This window comes from Spinacia oleracea, chromosome 4, assembly GCF_020520425.1.
Source record: "Spinacia oleracea cultivar Varoflay chromosome 4, BTI_SOV_V1, whole genome shotgun sequence".
Classification (NCBI taxonomy): Eukaryota; Viridiplantae; Streptophyta; class Magnoliopsida; order Caryophyllales; family Amaranthaceae; genus Spinacia; species Spinacia oleracea.
The window spans coordinates 183088641-183107467 of NC_079490.1; the positions used below are offsets into that span (position 1 = coordinate 183088641).

Genomic DNA, 18827 nt, shown 5'->3' on the forward strand with positions numbered 1-18827 from the left:
TGGGATAATCTCTACCTCTGAACTAGGGTTGTTTATTTGTGGGCTTGGGCCGGTAGTGGGTTGAGCCCTAAGATTATTTTTTGTCCAACGGGTCTGAATGGAAAAATCAACCCATTTTTTACGGGATTGACTTCTTGTCCATACCCGCCTATTAACTGGGTTGGGCTTGACCCCGAGCTAACGAGCCTAAAAGTATTTTAAATTCTTTTACTAATTATAATGGATTTACTTTTGTGTTTATGGTTTGATTTTTTCTTTTAATGGTTTAAAATTTTATTTTGCTTAAATTATCTCTAACTTTTCGAGCTTCATCCTATAAAACAAAGTGAAAAATAAAAATGGTGTGATATTCTTGTAAGAAACCAAGAAAGAAACAAGTTATTTGTCCTAAATATATAAGTTAATAATGAAAAGTCAAGAATCCAATGTTTTTCTATCACTTACAAAATAAAAATTAAATAAAAGTATAATAGATTAACTAAAAAAACTTTTAAATAAATTTACTTTTTTTTTTTAATAAACGGGCTGGTCGAGCTTGCACGCGACAAATATTATCTCGTTCATATCCATCAGTCAACATTAACGGGTAGGGCTTAACCCACCCAAATTTTTATTTTTTTCCAAATTCATTGTCCAAGCCCACTATTTAAACGGGTCGGATAGACCGGACTTAACAGGCTATTCCGTCCATAAACAACTCTACACTCAACCCTTTTTCCATGAATCAATACACTCAAGCATCTTCTAAGCATAGATGAATCATTACACTCAAACATCTTCAAAGCATAGATGAATCAATACACTCAAGCATCTTCAAAGCAGAGAAGAATGAAGATGAAGCAATCAATTCCAATCATTGTGGTCGAGAATCCATATATGCCAATCAATTTTCCCAAATACGTATAAGGAACATGATGTTTTCAAATACGTTATTCTACTTTTCAAGAATTAACGATGAATGATTTTGACTTACCCTGATTTTAAGGATCTGTTCTCTGCAACATACATAAGGTACTATCATGGTTTGAATTTTATAATATCCGAATTTTTCTAGTCAGATTCGATCTACTAGTTTGTTTAAACATTAATCGCATTTCTACTTTAAAAAATAAGAAATAATCAATCATCATATTTTAGTCAACTAATTGAGTGTATTATAAATTTTTTAACCACACCCATCTAAATTCTAAACATAAATTTGAATTTGATAGCTAATGTGGGTAGACACAAGCAAGAAGAATTTGTAGACATGGGCGAGACAACGCAAACCAAAAAATCTAAAGCATTAGAATTCAGAAGGGATCATGACTAGCCATTACAAGGATGCCACGTAACCGCTTCAAAACCACATCCATTTCCTCTAAAATACACTACGAACCCCTCTTCCTTTGTATCCTCCTCCCTCCCCCTTTTCCTCCTCAAATTCTCACTTTCTCTCTCCTCTGAATACTCCCCAGGTACTTTTTCTGCAAATTTTAGCTATTTTTGTTTGTGGGTATGTCTTATTTCTACTTTTAAGTTCATTTTTTCTATTCAATTGTTCATGAATTCTGCTTAGTTTAGTGCTTAGTCTTGGAAATATACAACTTTTGTTGAATATTTCATTTACCAACTTCCATTTTTTATTCTGTTCTCCAAATTTTGTGATATTACGTTAATTGAGTGATTTGGGTGTTATTGATAAGCATTTGTCTTGTTAAATTAGGTATTATCTAGTTCCAATTGAGCATCAATTTTGTCATATGTATGAATATTGAGGTCCTATATTGGTTGCAGCTTTAGTTTTGCTTTATTGGTTGATAACTTATTTTTATTGGTCACGTTTGATTGATTACTAGAGGTTCCTGTGAAGTAAGTAAAAGTTACCATGACTATCATCATTCATCATCAATCTAATCAAGTGCAAAGGATGAGTTGCTATTAATATGTAGCATTTTACGAGTATTTGTAGAACTTTACCCCGTTGTGTGGCATGGTTTTAGCTTAAGAAGCTATAAAAGCAAATAATTGATTGATATGCGATTGATTCATAGTGGGTGTTCGGTTTTTAATTCTCTATCTGTGATAGTGCCCTTTCCATCTGCTCATATAGTCTAAGGAATTAGTTCTCTCATCTCTAGATATCGTATGTACGCTCCTCTTGGCTCTTCATCCTCTCCATATAGAAGAAATCTGTGTGTGATATTCTAGCAGTTTCCTTTCGTATCCCTTCTAGTTTTTACCGGCATTTTTTAACAGAAGAGACACCACTTGTGTTGCCTGAATCTTTGAGTCGATCTTGACACTTCTGTTTCCAATGCTACTACTAGAGCCGTCTGATTTAAGTAGGTTGACAAGTAGTAGAAGTCTAAGGATTATCCTTAATTCACCGTATCAATACAAAATTTGACTGGCAAGAATGACAAGGGGATGATAGCTGAACATTAAAAGTTATGTTTTCAGTTGCTTCAAGTTTCTCTTTGCGACTATCTTTCTATCCTTAAATAGTGAAATGTATATTGTATGGCAACCCTCAAAATTTGAATTCCCGTGATACAACCATTAGGTTGAATAGGTTCTAATTTTACCCAACCAAAATCCAATATCAGGATCCAACAAGAAAGTTGTTACTTTTTAAAATTCAAAAAGGTTACTTTTTAAGCTTGCAAAGCTTCAGAATATTACATAAGTACAATTGTTAAAATGAAATAAGGGCTAATTTTTAACTGATACAAAAGGAAAGGAATCAACTTACCAATTATCATCCCCGTGCCAGAAATGAAGTTCAATATCCGCCTTTTTTGTTGAAAGTGCATCAGTTAGCTACAGATTTAAGTGCAAATAGTACCGTGGAAGCGTATTGTGTTCACAAATAAAAGACTAGTGTTGTTATTGTGGAATACTAAAATCTTAAGATAGTTGGTTCCTCAAATCAAACTATGAAATTTTGAGCAAGATATGGAAGTGCCGATCATATTAAAGGCTAATGACTTTAAGATCTGTGATGGGCTTTTTCTCTGGGATCTTGTTCAGCAATTATACTTAATATTCATATGTTTTTGCTTCTGGGCTGATTTCTGCCTCCTTTTTTCCCCCTTTTATTTGTCTTATAGGGTAAGCACTCGCAGTTTGTGTGAAATGGCTGCTTCATCAGCCTGCCTTCTGGGACATGGTTCATCTACCTCAAGCAGTAAAACTATTTTAAAAGAGAGACTTTTTCATGGGCATCTATTTGCAGGACGCTCAGTACTGTTAAAATCACAAAAAGCTTTTATTGTGAAAGCGTCTTCGGACAAGGCACAAAGTGATGGAAGAAGAGGCTTCTTAAAATTGTTGCTTGGGAATGCTGGAGTTGCCTCGACTTTGGTTGCTAGTGGAAATGCTAATGCTGATGAGCAAGGAGTTTCTTCTTCAAGGATGTCTTACTCGCGATTTTTGGAGTATCTTGACAAAGATAGGGTGCAGAAGGTAGATTTATTTGAAAATGGAACCATAGCTATTGTGGAGGCCATCTCTCCTGAGCTAGGTAACCGTGTGCAACGAGTTCGGGTGCAACTCCCAGGTCTTAGCCAGGAGCTTCTGCAGAAGCTTAGGGAGAAAAATATTGATTTCGCTGCACATAATGCACAAGAGGACTCTGGTTCTGTGTTGTTTAACCTGATAGGAAATCTTGCTTTTCCACTTATCTTAATAGGGGGTCTTTTCCTTCTCTCTAGACGTTCTGGTGGAGGAATGGGAGGTCCGGGTGGTCCAGGAAATCCTTTGGCCTTTGGCCAGTCAAAAGCCAAGTTTCAGATGGAGCCTAATACTGGAGTAACTTTTGATGATGTTGCTGGTGTTGATGAAGCAAAGCAGGACTTCATGGAGGTAGTGGAATTCCTGAAAAAACCTGAGAGGTTTACTGCTGTTGGAGCTCGCATCCCTAAGGGTGTTCTTCTTGTTGGCCCTCCAGGGACTGGAAAGACCCTGCTAGCTAAGGCTATTGCTGGAGAAGCTGGTGTTCCTTTTTTCTCCATTTCTGGGTCAGAGTTTGTTGAAATGTTTGTTGGTGTGGGAGCATCTCGAGTGCGTGATCTTTTCAAGAAGGCAAAGGAAAATGCTCCTTGCATTGTGTTTGTTGATGAAATAGATGCAGTGGGAAGGTCAAGGGGTACCGGTATTGGAGGAGGAAATGATGAAAGGGAACAGACACTAAATCAGCTTCTGACTGAGATGGACGGATTTGAGGGTAACACTGGTATAATAGTTGTTGCTGCAACTAACCGAGCAGACATTCTTGACTCTGCCTTGTTGAGGCCTGGACGTTTTGACAGACAGGTAAATCTAATTTTCTATCTTCATAAAATTGACCATTTGCTGTGATATTTTATTACATCTCTTAGGTTGTTTTCTTGTGAAATCAGCATTCCAACTTATCTGTCGTCTGGAAAGACCTGAAGCACAAGAAAAAGTAGTTAGTTGAAACGATGAGTAGAACTAAGGTATTAACAATCCTATGTTCTTATACAGGTATCGGTAGATGTTCCTGATGTACGTGGACGAACAGATATCTTGAAGGTCCATGCTAGCAATAAGAAATTTGATGGCGATGTCTCCCTCGAGGTTATAGCTATGCGAACACCTGGTTTCAGTGGTGCTGATCTGGCAAACCTCTTAAACGAAGCAGCTATTTTGGCTGGACGCCGTGGAAAGACAGCAATTTGTTCCAAAGAGATAGATGATTCAATTGATAGGATCGTAGCTGGAATGGAAGGAACCGTAATGACTGATAGTAAAAGCAAGAGTCTTGTGGCGTATCATGAAGTGGGACATGCCATCTGTGGGTAAGTGAAAAAGACATTCCTACTTGGTTATGACTTTTGAATGATACGAATAAATTAAGAAACTTGATATATCTTTGATAGACACATGTAACTTGCCCAACATTTTTGAAGAGTCGGAGTAGTTTAGTGTTATAAAGTAAGTAAGTTACCGACAATTAGTCACCCTTTGTTTTCTTTTCTTTTTTGTCTTTTCCTAATTTTCCTCCAAATGAAATGAATAGAGTACGAAGGTCTCTGTATTTGATTTCTTTTTCTTGTTTTTAAGTAACATTTCCTGGTCATGAGATATTTTGTTCTGCTGTTGTTTTACCATATCATGTACCCCTTTACTTCAGGTGATTGTTTCTTTCCACTTTAGTATCTCAAGGACCTGAATCCCGATAATAACATCCGTCTCTAATTTATAAATCACCCATCTGACACTTTTGCCAATTCTGAATTATGTTAAGTTCTATCTGTTGTACAAGCATAGAATATATTTAAGGAGAAAGTGGTATTGCAATTTTGAAAGTTGTTTTTGGAAGTTGTCTCTTTCTAAATTTGAATGATTACGTAGATATGGTGGTAAACTTTAGTATCAGACTATCAGGTGTGAAAGATGTATGGATTAATCTCACTGAAATGGGTAATATAATAAAGAAGTGGGATTTTCTGGACTTTCTTTCAGATCATAATAGGCTTGTGGAATAAATTGCATGGCTTTATTATCAGATTCGGAAATCATTTTATGTGAGAAAAGTTTGGTTCATTTTATTAAGAGTAATAATCTTTTAATAGTTTTTGAGTTCTCCTGGTTTGATAACTTGGATTACTATTTGGATAAAAACTGTTTTTACTGTAAATGTTGAACATGGTAGATTTCAGCCTACAAAACAAATGGAGTATCAGTGAATCCAGGCAAACTCGTGAAACTATTCTAGAAGTCTAGAGCACTTGCAAACTTACGATCATGTTGGTTGTGTGTTTATTTGTACTATCATTGTCTGACATGAATGCCTATTTTGTTGTCAATAAAATTGAGTCTAGTGGTTTTGTCATAGCAACTAGTAATAATAGTGTCCTATCATTAATTTGGATGCAGAACTCTGACTCCTGGGCATGACGCTGTCCAAAAAGTGACCCTCGTACCACGTGGTCAAGCACGAGGACTCACCTGGTTCATTCCTTCTGATGACCCAACCCTCATTTCAAAGCAGCAACTCTTTGCAAGAATTGTTGGTGGTCTAGGTGGCCGAGCTGCGGAGGAAATCATCTTTGGTGAATCTGAAGTCACCACTGGAGCAGCTGGTGATTTACAGCAAATCACTGGTTTGGCTAAGCAGGTAACTTTGCAACCACCTCCTCTTCTCTTGGTGAAAATTGTTATAATTCTAACGAATAAAAAGAAGACTCCTTTTTTTCCTTGGAGTTTTTGTGTTCTTATCCTTTAAGTTTGTTGAAGCCAATACAGTATTATTGATTAATTATTTTTATGTTCTTATTCTTTAAGTTTGTTGATCATAATCACCAGATTTTTTTATAGTTTCTGAAAAAGGAAACTGATTAATTACTGTGTTTTTTTTAAAATTTATTTATTACAGATGGTGACTACTTTTGGAATGTCCGATATTGGTCCATGGTCTCTTATGGATGCATCAGCACAAAGTGGAGATGTTATAATGAGAATGATGGCAAGAAATTCCATGTCGGAAAGGCTAGCTGAGGATATTGATAATGCTGTGAAGAAAATTACAGACGAAGCTTATCAGATTGCCTTGACACACATAAGAAACAACCGAGAGGCCATTGACAAGATTGTTGATGTTCTTCTAGAAACAGAAACCGTTAGTGGGGATGAGTTCCGAACTCTTCTCGCCGAGTTTACCGAGATTCCCGTGGAAAACCGTGTACCTGCAGCAGCAGCTTCCCCTGTAACTGTATAAGCATATATATATACAATCAGGTGTTCTCTCTTCTTGTTCATCTATACCAAGTTATACCATCTCCTATTTGGAGTTTTGACCATATTATTCTCATGTAATTTAGACACTGTATAATTGTAATTAATTAATTAATACTTGGAATCTAATTCCTTTGTGCTGTCTATCCTTCTCTGCAATTCTCTTTAAAGGTCAACTTGATCCTATATTGGCCCATAACAACAGCTACCTGCTACGGAATATGCAATTGCTCAAACACAAGCTCAAAGTCAAACTTAAACTAAACTAATAATGGTCTTGCACACATACAATCCTGAGGATCAACCAATTTAGCTAAACGATCACACAAAGTATAAAATAGTTGTCGCTCGAAATCTCTGTAGAAAAATCGAACTCTAAATTAAAAACATTACTATTTAAAGGTGGAAATTTGCCTCAACAACATCAACTACGGTTTTGGGTGCACCCAGCACAACCTTTGACTAATAGCCAAAATAACACCAACTAAAATTATGGGTGCAACGCATGTCATTAGTAAAGTCGGAATCCCAAGACTCCACCGGAGACTCAAAATTCTGCCGGATCTACAGTATTTTATAATTATTTTTTATTTTTGATTATTTTTTAGGGAAATAATAGTTATTATTTATTTTTATTTGATAATGTAACATAAACATATTGAAGATAACAGAAAACATAAATATCGTGGTCAAATCATTGCAAAATCTAACAATCAAACCGCACAAGAAATAGCATACTCGTACAAATTACTCGTCGGTGAAATTGAAGAGGGAGAAAAAGATCGGTTGATCATTAGTCTGTTCTTTAATAACGAAAGGACCAAATAAAACTAATATTTCCCTAAAAAATATTAAACATATAATTAAAAAGCATATAAAATATTGTAGCTCAGGCGGAATTTGGGATCTACGGCAAAATCTTAGAACTCCAGCATCATTAATGACATGCGTTGTAACTCTAGCATTAGTTGGTGCTGTTTTGGCTATTAGTCAAAGATTATGATGTTGAGTTCACCCAAACTATAGTTGGTGATGTTGAGGCCAATTTGGCTTTTAAAGAAAGAATAACTTCTTTCCAGATATCAAAATAATTTACAACAGACGAAAATATTAATTCTGAACAACCGAGTATATTGCTCAAAATGTGTCTGTGTGTGCCGTTTTATGAAAAATTTGAACAGTTTGTCCAAAATTAAGTGGTTTTCAATTGCAACTCCGCAATGAATTTTGAGCCAATAAAATCAGCAGTGTGTGTTCAATACCATCCCAAATGTTACATACATTAAATGTCAATCGCAATCAAATTTTTAGTTGACAAAAATCAGACCTGCTAAAAACCAGAAGTCTGAAGAAAATAAAATAACAGTAAAGTTTTACAATTTGGTGAGTTAAATAATCCAGCCAAAAGAAAAGCAGATCAATTGTTCTTGGTCTGTCTAATCTGAAGCATTCAAGTATCTTATTTAAGGAAAATGATTTAAGTTTAGAACAGTTTTTGCATGATCAGCGGGCTAGAAAGAAAGCTAATCAGGATATGCGCAGCTGACAGCAGTTAAGTTGGATTTATTTGCTCATTTGTTGAAGAGAGGATAAAGCCACCTGTGTCTGAAGAGCCAAGAGGAACAACCCTACAAAAAAAGCCAGGGTAGATCAATTTATTCAGTACACACTACACACACAAAAAAAACAGAAAATAAAATAAAAATGACAAGGAGGGAACATTGCTTATCCAAAGGGCCATATGCTGAAATTAATTTGTTAATAGCTAACATTTTGGAACCAATATATAGACAAGATAAATACTCCATTTCTGAATGTTAAATTTTTACCACTTGGTCAAGCCTTGTCACTCCCGGTCTGGTTCATTACCTCCCGTCACTTTTTTACTCGGTTCGACTTGGGCAGGTACAAAGAAATTGGGGGAATCTTTAATTTTGCTTTCTTCTTCAGAGGACAGTTTGTCCTTAGTTTAATAGTGTATTGTCAACTACTAAGTACATAAATTTGAAGTCTATAAAAGCATAGTTTATCCCAAGTCAATTATTTATTCATTTTTCCGCATATTTGAAAGCCAATGCATCACAGAGAAAGAGATACAAGTAGTACCAAAAGTTCAGTACACTTATATGGAACCCAGAATCTAAATCCTGCAATTTAAATACAAATATACAACATCAGAGTCGTGAGCTCAAAAGAATTTCCTATCTAAAATGCCACATTCAAAACATGAATTAGAGATTGAATCTCATTCACCCTACCGCTTTCATAAAAGGGTTTGTTCTATCTGAAATGCCACATTCAGTACATGAATAAGATATAGAATCACATTCAGCGAATGGGAAGGAGAAGAAAGCTGAAATTAGCTATCAGACAGTCCCATGAGAGAGAAAGCATAGATGATGCCATGAAGCATCAAAGCAATACTACTTTCATGGTTGGTCAGGCTTAAACTTGTATACATCTGGATCTCCCTAAAGCTCGCCCTAGGAGAGGAAAGTGCTGAGCCATTCTTGTACAGAATTCCATTCGCACAAACAACATGTTACTTTTCCATATAGATTATAGAGCGCCAATTACTATTTTTTATGCACAAACCTCGATACTACCAACACTTTCCAGGTATACTTGTGCTAAGACAGTTAACACTGTAAAAGACTTCCCAGTATCATGAAGTCATGACAATACAAGAGACCATTACCTTGAATAAGAAGCACGGGAGCAAATACAATCAAGTAAATCATACAAAAACATACATAAATCAAAATGAAAAAACTACTATGTCATTTGCACCCAGTAACAGTAGGTCATATTTAAATTTGTTTACATCTGAATCTCCCTAAAGATCGCCCATTAATGAGTTGTTATAGTGTTGAATTAATTCGCACAGAAAACCGTGTTACGTTCCCCTAATGAAGCCCAAGCTATATTGTTGTTTTCTAGTTCCGTACACTATACTAGCACAAACCTCAGTACAACCATCGCTTGCATGAATGTATATGCTAACAGTACCAAAGGCTTCATAATGCCAGGAAGGTCATAACAATACAAGAGAATTCCTCACAAAACAAGAAACCCAGGCGCCCCTGTACCATATTATTTCACGGTGTTGAGCTTATAACTCATAATAAAAGAGGGGAAGATGATGAGCAAAAGATTAAGTATTAATACTTATCATATTTCACTCTATTTAATTATGAACTACAAAACAACTATTTATGTCAAACAAAACAAGCTAAAAAATAAGGAGCCCCATCCCATGATTTGATGATCATGATTAACCCACTTACTAGCATGATCTCAACAACCTAAGACCCACTTACTAGATAACAAATCTGAAGAATTATGAGAAGCATACTAAGCTTCCTGCATCTCTTACGGAGTATTACAGTAGAATAGCTCTCATATGTGACCTCTAGGATCATGTGAACTGATCGCAACAGAATGCCCCTACACCAGCTACCATTTTGTCTGCTAGCTTTCTTGTATACTGCTGTTTAGTTTATTGCTTTGCTGTTGCTTTCTTATTGGTCGCTTAGTGTATATATCTCATAGTATAGTCCTAGGTTTAGATAGAGTGATACAATTGTAAAGAGAGAAACACAACAGGCGCAGCCCTCAAATGTTAATATAGAAAATCTGGGTTGTAACACCCAACAAAACACACACATTAAATTGCATATTTTAGGAATCTGAAAGTATAAACTTTCTTTAAATCAATAACACGAGAATCCTACGCAACTAACTAACTACACATTTGAAGCAACTAATCCAACACCCAGATGACCTTATCTTCAGCAAAGTAAGAGGGTCAATTGCCAACGTCCGTTATCCTTGACTCAACCAAAATTAGAAGCACAAGCGCAAAAATGCAAAATACAATCCAGCAAGTCATACAATAACATACAAGAATCAAATTGAAAAAATGCAATTTCATATATTCACAAAATTGCACAAATGTGACATATTGATTGATCATAGAACAAGATTGGAGGCCCAATAATCACATAAATAGCAAATATAAATATACACCACTACAACTCCAAAGAGTTACTGAAAGGAGAGAGGGATAAAATTTGAACCTTATCATGGTCATCGGAAGTAGAAGAGGCAGAGTTGGGAGTCAGGTTTAGAAGTCCAACGGTGTCGAAGACGAGCAATGGTGTCACCGGCCAAGGCAAGAGATTCGGCAATGACCGCTTGCTTAAGTGGGAAACGGTGGCTGGCGGTGGATTGTGCGGCAGAATCCGACGAAGAGTCGTTGCATTTGTTGTTTCTCTCTCCTCTATGTTTTGTTCCTCGTTGCCGAAATTGATTGAAAGGGTGGGTGCTCCACCACGAAGAACCTCCTAAAGCATCCATTCTTTTGATTCAAACAACTGACCACCCAATGTCGTCACATATTTTACTCTTTTTTATTTAGGGAAAACATAGAATGTACTTGAAGATTAAAATAAATTGCTCAAAGGAAAATCGAACTCAATAAAGGCAAGAATTACAAAACAGAAAATGGCAATAAGCGATCTGAAAAACTAAATAAGGCAGAACTGATATATAAGCAATGAGGATAAAATAAGATAAATATTTATCTGGAGTTCTACCAGCGTAGGGAGGGTAACATGCTAGCTTCTTATTGACTACAATTGCACTTTAACCTTCAAGCTAAAGCAAATTTTAAAAAATTACCTGTTTCCAGCAATCTATAGTCTCCCCGATCGAACAAATAGGATTTTCTAAATGTCTACGGGTGCTGCACACAAGAGCCTGAACAAATTGTCATGGACAGTCAAAATTTCTTGCTGTCAATTATCCTACGTTCCTACCAGTAATCACTGCACGAACATTCACCATTCTTGAAGTGATGAAATCTACTTGTATCGCGCACTATAATCTCTCTGTCCTTAACCGTAGATATGTACTTGATAGCCACATGACAATCATCACAAATACGCAAATTCTTCATTACCCTAATAGGAAAAGCGGGAGGAGTGATCATTAGAGCAAATGCGATGGCCAGCTTTTCACTATGCTGAGCCAAATTTTGCTCTTTTGCTTGTGTGTCCATGTCTTGCAAAACAAATCCAGTATCTGGAATATACCCGCATTTTTTTATGTCTGACATTAGTTCTTTCAGATATGAATAAATCTCCAAGGACCTAGGATGGTACTTAGCTCCCATGGTGAATTGGTGAACCTCATTCTTGAACTCAAACCAACTAACACCTGGCTCTTTCTTTACTCGTCTATCCCTCATGGCTTTTCTCACAGTAGAAACTTCGTCCCACCTCTTTGCAAAGGCTTGGATATTTGCAAGCAGAACATAGGAACCGGAATCCAGAGGATCAAGCTTGAGGACCTCTTCAGCAATCCTCTTAGCCATATCTACATTTTTATGGGTTTTACAAGCAGATAACAAAGCTTTCCATATAACAGCATCTGCTTTTGTGGGCATTGATCTAATCATATCTTCTGCTTGCACGAGACAACCAGAACGACCAAGTAGATCAACAACACACGTGTAGTGCTCTAACCTGGGCTTCAATCCATATTTTTTAACCATTAGGTCAAAATATTCAAGCCCTTCATCCTTCAGTCCACAATGGCTACAAGCATATAGCAAGCTCAAGAAAGTAACCTCGTTTGCCTCCAGTCCTTCTTGGTCCATTTGATTGAAGAGTTCAATGGCTTCCCTTCCTTTGCCATGGAAACCATAAGCAGAAATCATTGAGCTCCACAGGACAACATCTGCATCTTTACAGTTCTTGAAAGCTTTGTTAGATTCTTCCAAGCATCCGCATCTAGAATACATGCTTATCAGTGAACTAACTAGAGGAACTACAGAAGTAACACCCCGCTTTATCACTTCAGCATGTATTTGCTGTCCTTGTCCCAGGGTCCCTAGTTCAGAACACGAGCTAACGACACTAATAAATGTAATTTTATCAGGTTGAAATCCCGCCTTCTTCATCAAATTATACTGCTCTAAAGCACCCTCAGGATACCCGTTTTGAGCTCTTCCAGCAATAAGCGTATTGCATGCAATCACGTTATGGATGGGCATCCCTTGAATGATTTTCTCTCCATCCTCCAAACATCTGCACCTCATATACATATTAGCCAATGCACTGCCAAGAACCAAACTCAAATCATGACCACTTTTGATGGCATAACCATGAACCTCCCTCCCACAAAACAAAGCTCTCAAACCAGCACACCCTCGAAGCACACTACCCAACGTAAACTCATCCGGCCGAAACCCCAGTAAATGCATCCTCGAAAACAACCCCAACCCTTCCTCATTTTTCTCATACTGTACCATCCCCGTGACCATCGCATTCCAAGTTGCAACATTTCGTTCAGGCATTTCATCGAACACCTTCCAAGCACTCCCAAAATCACCACATTGCACATAGCCATTAATCAAAATGTTCCTAGACATCACATTTTTCCACGGCATCACATTATATAACACTAAAACAGTGTCCAATTCGCCAAGTTTTCCATACATGTTCAACAAATGATTGTTCACAAACTTGTCTAAATAACAACCAGAAGTAATTGTCAAAGCATGAAGCTGTTTTCCCCATGAAATTGATTTTGCAGAAATACAACCATGAATTAGGTGAGAGAAAAGATTTGGGTCTGACCATATTTCAGATTTGAAGCTCTGAAATGCTTCTTTTAGGCGTCCCCTGGAGCAAAGGTTGGTTAGCACGTTGATTGAGGAAACGTCCAACGGTTGAGTAGAATAAGAACAACAACCAATTGAGCCAAGCGATCTGAGATTGAGCTTGCCCATGCAACCAGGTTCATTGCCAAGCAGCAGGTTATTCTGTTACTCTGTTACATATAGAAATGGGAGTAACAAAACTGTCTAAATAATAAGTTTGAAAAATAGCAAGTTTGAGTTTAAACTATAAACTAGACCCAAAGCATACTCATAGATCAACAAAATCAGAGGAACAATCAAACAATAGTTACTAAAATTAAATTTTGAAAGAATGAATTTACCTGAATTTCTCCTTGTAGGCGGCGACGGAGTGGGTGCGGGGTGGCGAGTGCGGAGCGGAGCGGAGAGTGCCATAAACTTCTCCTCGTAGTTGGCGGTGAGCCGGAAACGCCGTGGAGTTTGTGGTGATGCTTACAAAATTCAGAAGTGGGTGAAACTGTGAAAGCGGGTAAGCGGCTAGGCGAGTCAGGCGACCGGCGGTGGTGGGTCCGTGGCTGGCCGGCGGCGCTGTGGTAAAATGGGAAGAGAAATTTTTGTACTCCCTCCGTTTTGTGTGATGAGGAAGGGGTTTATTTTTTACTTTTTATTTTTTTTAAAGGTTTTTTTCAAAATTTCTTACTTTTAAAAAAGGTACTAAATGCGATGATATTTTCTCTAAATGCAGTACAATCTATCTATCTATTACTATATACTAAAAGACACACCAGAAATGACACGTGTCACGTCCTAGCGAGTCCTTGTTTTTTTTTCTTTTTTATTAAAAAAAAGCTTTTAATTTAAAAATCTTTTGAAATATTTGATTTCCTGATTATTATTTTCTTATTCTTTCCTTCTATTTAATGTAATAGAAGTATTTATGAAAAAAAATTATGATTTTATGTATTACGACAAGGATAAAAAAATGTATATTATTACTGATTTGAAGAACATATATGTTAGGAATAGAAAAAAATCACAGTTTTTTTGATAATACTGTTTCTATAATATACGTAATAAGCTATTACGGAAACTACATAAAAGCAAAATAGCAAAATATTTTTTTGCTTTTCATATAAAATTTCAAAAAAATGCATTATACTCTTAACCTACAATAGTTAATAAATAAATAAACAAATTACACTGAAATGTGTTACTATACGACCATACCCAAACAAAAAACAATTATTTATTTTTTATTTTATGTAAAACAAGTGTTAAAAAGTAGGTCCAACAAAATTACTTATAAACCTGAAAGCATGTTGTATACCCAAATATAGAAAATAGGGTATTATTGATATGGTTATCAAATCAATACCATAGCCAAAAATTTGGATAGATAGAAGGTACGGGTATGGTTATTGTACGTTACGGATATTATTCAATTCTAAAAGAAACTGATATATAATAATTGTCTGATAAGTTTTTTTCTTATATTTTCCCAACTTAAGTATTTTTGTCGAAACGCTAAACTCTTAAAATCGCACTAATCACTTTACAATCCAAATAAATTAATAATTTTCTCTGATTTTTACCAACATTTATTGGTAAAAAATGATTTTATTTTATTAAAAACTTCGTTTAAATAAATTATTCAGAACAGAAAAAATATTTTTTAGTCTCATCCGTGCGTTGCACGGGACCTAACCTAGTTAATATAATATCAGTAAAATTACATTCATCCTTAATTAGCCTTGTTTTAACTTTTTCACTTTTTTTAATGTTTATTGTCTTGTAAATTACTAACCCCATAAACCTTCGACTTTCACCTTATTTCTTCAAATTGATGGACATTGATGACGAAGCACTCAATGACCTACAATACATATTATTACGCAACAAATCTTTCGCATAATGGTAGTTGGAATTGATCAATTACATGCGCATAAGAACTACCGAAACACTTGATATACCGCAGGAAAATATTTCTGGAGCTAATAGCTAACTGCCGGTGGAGCTCTTGATCACCTTCCGGATGCTTTTTTCGGAGAACTTAACAACCTGGCGGTGTAAGTTTTACATAGAAGGGATTTCCTTAAACAACAAACCACTTAACAAGGAGGGAAATTGATTGATTCAGCATGTGAGAGTTCTTTGGTTAGTGGGTGAAAAGAACCCAGCAAAAAGAAACGAAGAAGAGACGTGAATGGATCTTGGGTTTGAAGAAAAATGTACTTTGGTCTTTTAGGATTTTAAGTTCCATTAACTGGTTATGCATTTAGGGGTTTTTTTACCTGCATTTAGTACTTGCGTTTTAAAATTACCATCTTGAAAGGTGACAAACTTTTAAAGTTACCACCACTTAATAGAAACTGAACATGTTTTTTTTTTGTTAGTCGGGCCCATTTTTTCGTTTTCTTTTATTTTCCCTCCCTTATTTCCACAATTCTTCCTCCTCCCTTCTTCTTCCTTCTTCGTCTTTTACCCAAAATCAATCTTTTACACAACCGATAAGGAAGAAATACTTTTGAAGAAAAGGCTAGATCGGGTTTAACCGTTTAAGCATCGAAATTGTGAATCATCACCTGATTAATTACGCTCTATCGGACAATGATTTTTCTAATGCAATATTTACCGCTGTCAAGACAATTTTAGTTATACTGAACATATGTCATGTGCTAAATTTCTCTTCTTCTTTTCAATTCCCTTCTACTAAATAATGCGCAGAGAAAAAAAAAAAGACAAATTAACACTAAGGGCTCCACTAACCATCTATAAATTGTCCCAACTTTGAATACCTAAGGGTAGTCCCAACTAGGACATACGAAGTATATTTTATTTCAATGGTCAATTACGTGAATTTACCTACTAAATTGGTAAAATTGATCATGAGGCATATTTTCATGTGCTTGAAACTGGGACTTGGATAATACTTCGTACGAGGATATTAGCACGTGTTTTATTGTCATCTTCAATCTCATTATTATTGTCTAAAAATCCTTGTATGTTAGATTGTCTACCTGATTTTCGTTCGTAATTAAAAAAAACAACTAATGGCATGTTTGATATCATTTTTTATTTCCAATTTTCTCTTTTTTCCAAAATTAAACCAAAATATGAAAACCACAAAAAGTAATTTCCTCAAAATCAATATGATTACTATAAGTATGACTATATTGAGTTCATGATTCAGTTTAAATCATACAACTTACAAAACCAAAAACTAGAAACCAACATTGTTACAGAAATTTTTGATATCATATCAAAGGACTACATCTACCAACTGGGTAAATAACCCACCATTAATTTTAAAAAAAATTATGGAGAGATAGACCACCATTAATAAACATTACAAATTTATTAATAAAGCTAATGTGGCTTGTAGTTCCACTACTCCCTATTATTAGTGGGTATTTTTTTTTCCATTTGTCTAATCCACTACTAAATTATTGTATAAATAATTATAGCCATACATTTTATTAATACTCCCTCCGTATTTATTTAAGAAATACACTTCGGGCACGAGTATTAAGAAAATGAATTGAATGAAATAAAGTAATCAAACAAGTGGGGTTGAGTAGATATTTTAATAAGTAAAACAAGTGGGGACCATGCCATTTTAGGGGATGAGGGGTGGGGGTGGGGTGTAGATAGATTATTTAATTAGATAGCGGGGTTGATAAGTTACTAAACATGGCAAGTATATCTCTTAAATAAATACGACCGGAAAAGACAAGTGTATCCCTTAAATAAATACAGATGGAGTATTACTGGAGTTTGGTCCTCCTCTAGGCTGTAGCACATGTTTATATTTGGAGTACTCTCTCCGTTTTTATAAATGAATCACTTGTCTTTTTTGGGTGTCTTTTTTAAATGCATCACTTCTACATTTGGTAACTTTCTACATACTCCCTCCGTCCCAGAATACTCGAACATTTTCCTTATAAAAACGTCCCGGATTACTTGCAACGTTTCTACGAATGGAAATTTTTATTAATATTATATCAATTTCTCACTTACCCAATGACCCACCTCCACCCCCACCCCCTTACCCCTTTAAAAGTTTGTCACACATCACATTACCTATATTAAAAATACCTCACTACCAACTACCATATAATTAAATAATAAGTCAATTACAATGCATTAAACTTTGCGCCGGTTAAACCGTTTTGAGTATTCCGAGACGGAAAGAGTATTTTATAACTCTCTCTATCCTAGATTATTTGCACCATTTGACTTTTAATAATTCACATAATTCATGTTGACCATATTCTTTTGCTGGTATATGAAAAATATTACTCCATCCATTTCTTTTTGATGTATCCATTTGAAATCTGGGGTGGTTTTAAGAAAATTGGAATCTTGATTTGTATGAGTATAAGTGTAATGACTGGGTGTAAGAGAAATGATTGGAGGTAACAGATTATAATAAATAAAAGAGTGAGAAAATAATAAAGAAATAAGGTAAGAGAGAGGAGTGATAATGATGGGTGATAAAGGAGGTGAGAGAGTGGGTATATGGGAAAGGGAAAAGAATTAAATATTATGGGTGGGGAAAATTAGGTGGGAATATGGGTAGAATCTTTAGGTATTTTGGTAATTAAATAGAAATGTAAGGGTATTTTAGGATAAAATGTATGTCCAAAAATAGAATAGATTCTAAATGGATACAACAATATAAAACGCTTAAAATGGAAACGGATACAACAATAAAAAACGGAGGAAATAGTATGTACTCCCTCTGTTCCGCATTGATATTCCAATACACTGTAGATCTAAAGACCAAGAAATAATATAAATAACTGGCGCTGGGTATATTTGGGTCTCTTCAATTAAGTTGATAAGGGAGAGAGGGAGTGTGTGATTAAAATAAATTGAAGTGTGGTCCCAAAATTGGATTTTTTGTGAAAAAGAGGCAGTCCATTTTCAACAATTTAGTAAAAAAAAAAGTGGCGGTCCACTGTAGTTCATATACTTCCAACCAAGTACTCCATACATATTTATTACCAACATAAGTCGGCGTAGTTGGTGGGGAACTCACCTTGTGACTTGGAGGTTACAAGTTCGAGCCCCATCAACTGCAATATGCTTGGGAGTGGCTCAAGCGAAGACCTGCGAAGCTGGGATGGTTAACCTGTGCTATGTGCTGGTTCAGTAGGGTCCCTTCTTCTTACCTTAAAAAAAAAAAAAAAAGTACTCCATATTTATATAAACTTTTATATAAGGCGGTCTTACACAAAATACCACTTTGGTATTATATAAGTTAGGCATTGAAACTAATTAGTTATGCAATGAAACTAATTAATTATGCAATATAACCAATTAGTTAAGCCATTAAAGTGGTCTTTTCGATAAGACAGTCTTACACAAAAATAGTTGCCATATTTAAAGGAATTTTCCTTCACATTTAATATAACAACCACTATGAAAATATACCAAA

General features: G+C 35.6%; 2 protein-coding genes across 5 annotated transcripts; one reads left to right on the plus strand and one right to left on the minus strand.

Moving 5' to 3' along the window:
* The first annotated feature begins 1260 nt into the window (after positions 1-1260).
* On the plus strand, positions 1261-6885 carry LOC110783736 (ATP-dependent zinc metalloprotease FTSH 2, chloroplastic). Of its 2 annotated transcripts, none has more exons than XM_021988102.2 (5): positions 1261-1457; positions 3093-4296; positions 4489-4802; positions 5884-6124; positions 6383-6885. In XM_021988102.2, the coding sequence occupies exons 2-5, from the start codon at positions 3118-3120 to the stop codon at positions 6722-6724; spliced, it is 2076 nt and encodes a 691-aa protein (XP_021843794.1). In that variant the 5' UTR covers positions 1261-1457; positions 3093-3117; the 3' UTR covers positions 6725-6885. The 2 variants fall into 2 exon arrangements, with proteins under 2 accessions (XP_021843794.1, XP_021843796.1); XM_021988104.2 differs by having other exon boundaries at positions 1365-1495.
* Positions 6886-7991: 1106 nt separating this feature from the next.
* Positions 7992-14072, minus strand: LOC110783738 (pentatricopeptide repeat-containing protein At2g41080). 3 transcript variants are annotated; one of them, XR_008932567.1, is made up of 4 exons: positions 13750-14072; positions 11425-13578; positions 10821-11087; positions 7992-8369 (listed from the first exon to the last, which is right to left on the minus strand). XR_008932567.1 is itself a non-coding variant. In XM_056843186.1 (2 exons), the coding sequence occupies exon 2, from the start codon at positions 13535-13537 to the stop codon at positions 11558-11560; it is 1980 nt and encodes a 659-aa protein (XP_056699164.1). In that variant the 5' UTR covers positions 13538-13578; positions 13750-14072; the 3' UTR covers positions 11264-11557. The 3 variants fall into 3 exon arrangements, 1 of the variants encoding a protein (XP_056699164.1); XR_008932566.1 differs by having other exon boundaries at positions 10821-11117; XM_056843186.1 differs by lacking the exons at positions 7992-8369; positions 10821-11087 and having other exon boundaries at positions 11264-13578.
* Between the last annotated feature and the right edge of the window lie 4755 nt (positions 14073-18827).

Bases quoted from the DNA above. Each gene is read 5' to 3' on its own strand.
- LOC110783736 (XM_021988102.2), top strand. From the start codon at position 3,118: ATGGCTGCTTCATCAGCCTGCCTTCTGGGACATGGTTCATCTACCTCA. The intron at 4,803-5,883 runs GTAAGTGAAAAA...ATTTGGATGCAG, and splicing joins GTGGGACATGCCATCTGTGG to AACTCTGACTCCTGGGCATG. The intron at 6,125-6,382 runs GTAACTTTGCAA...TATTTATTACAG, and splicing joins TCACTGGTTTGGCTAAGCAG to ATGGTGACTACTTTTGGAAT.
- LOC110783738 (XM_056843186.1), bottom strand. From the start codon at position 13,537: ATGGGCAAGCTCAATCTCAGATCGCTTGGCTCAATTGGTTGTTGTTCT.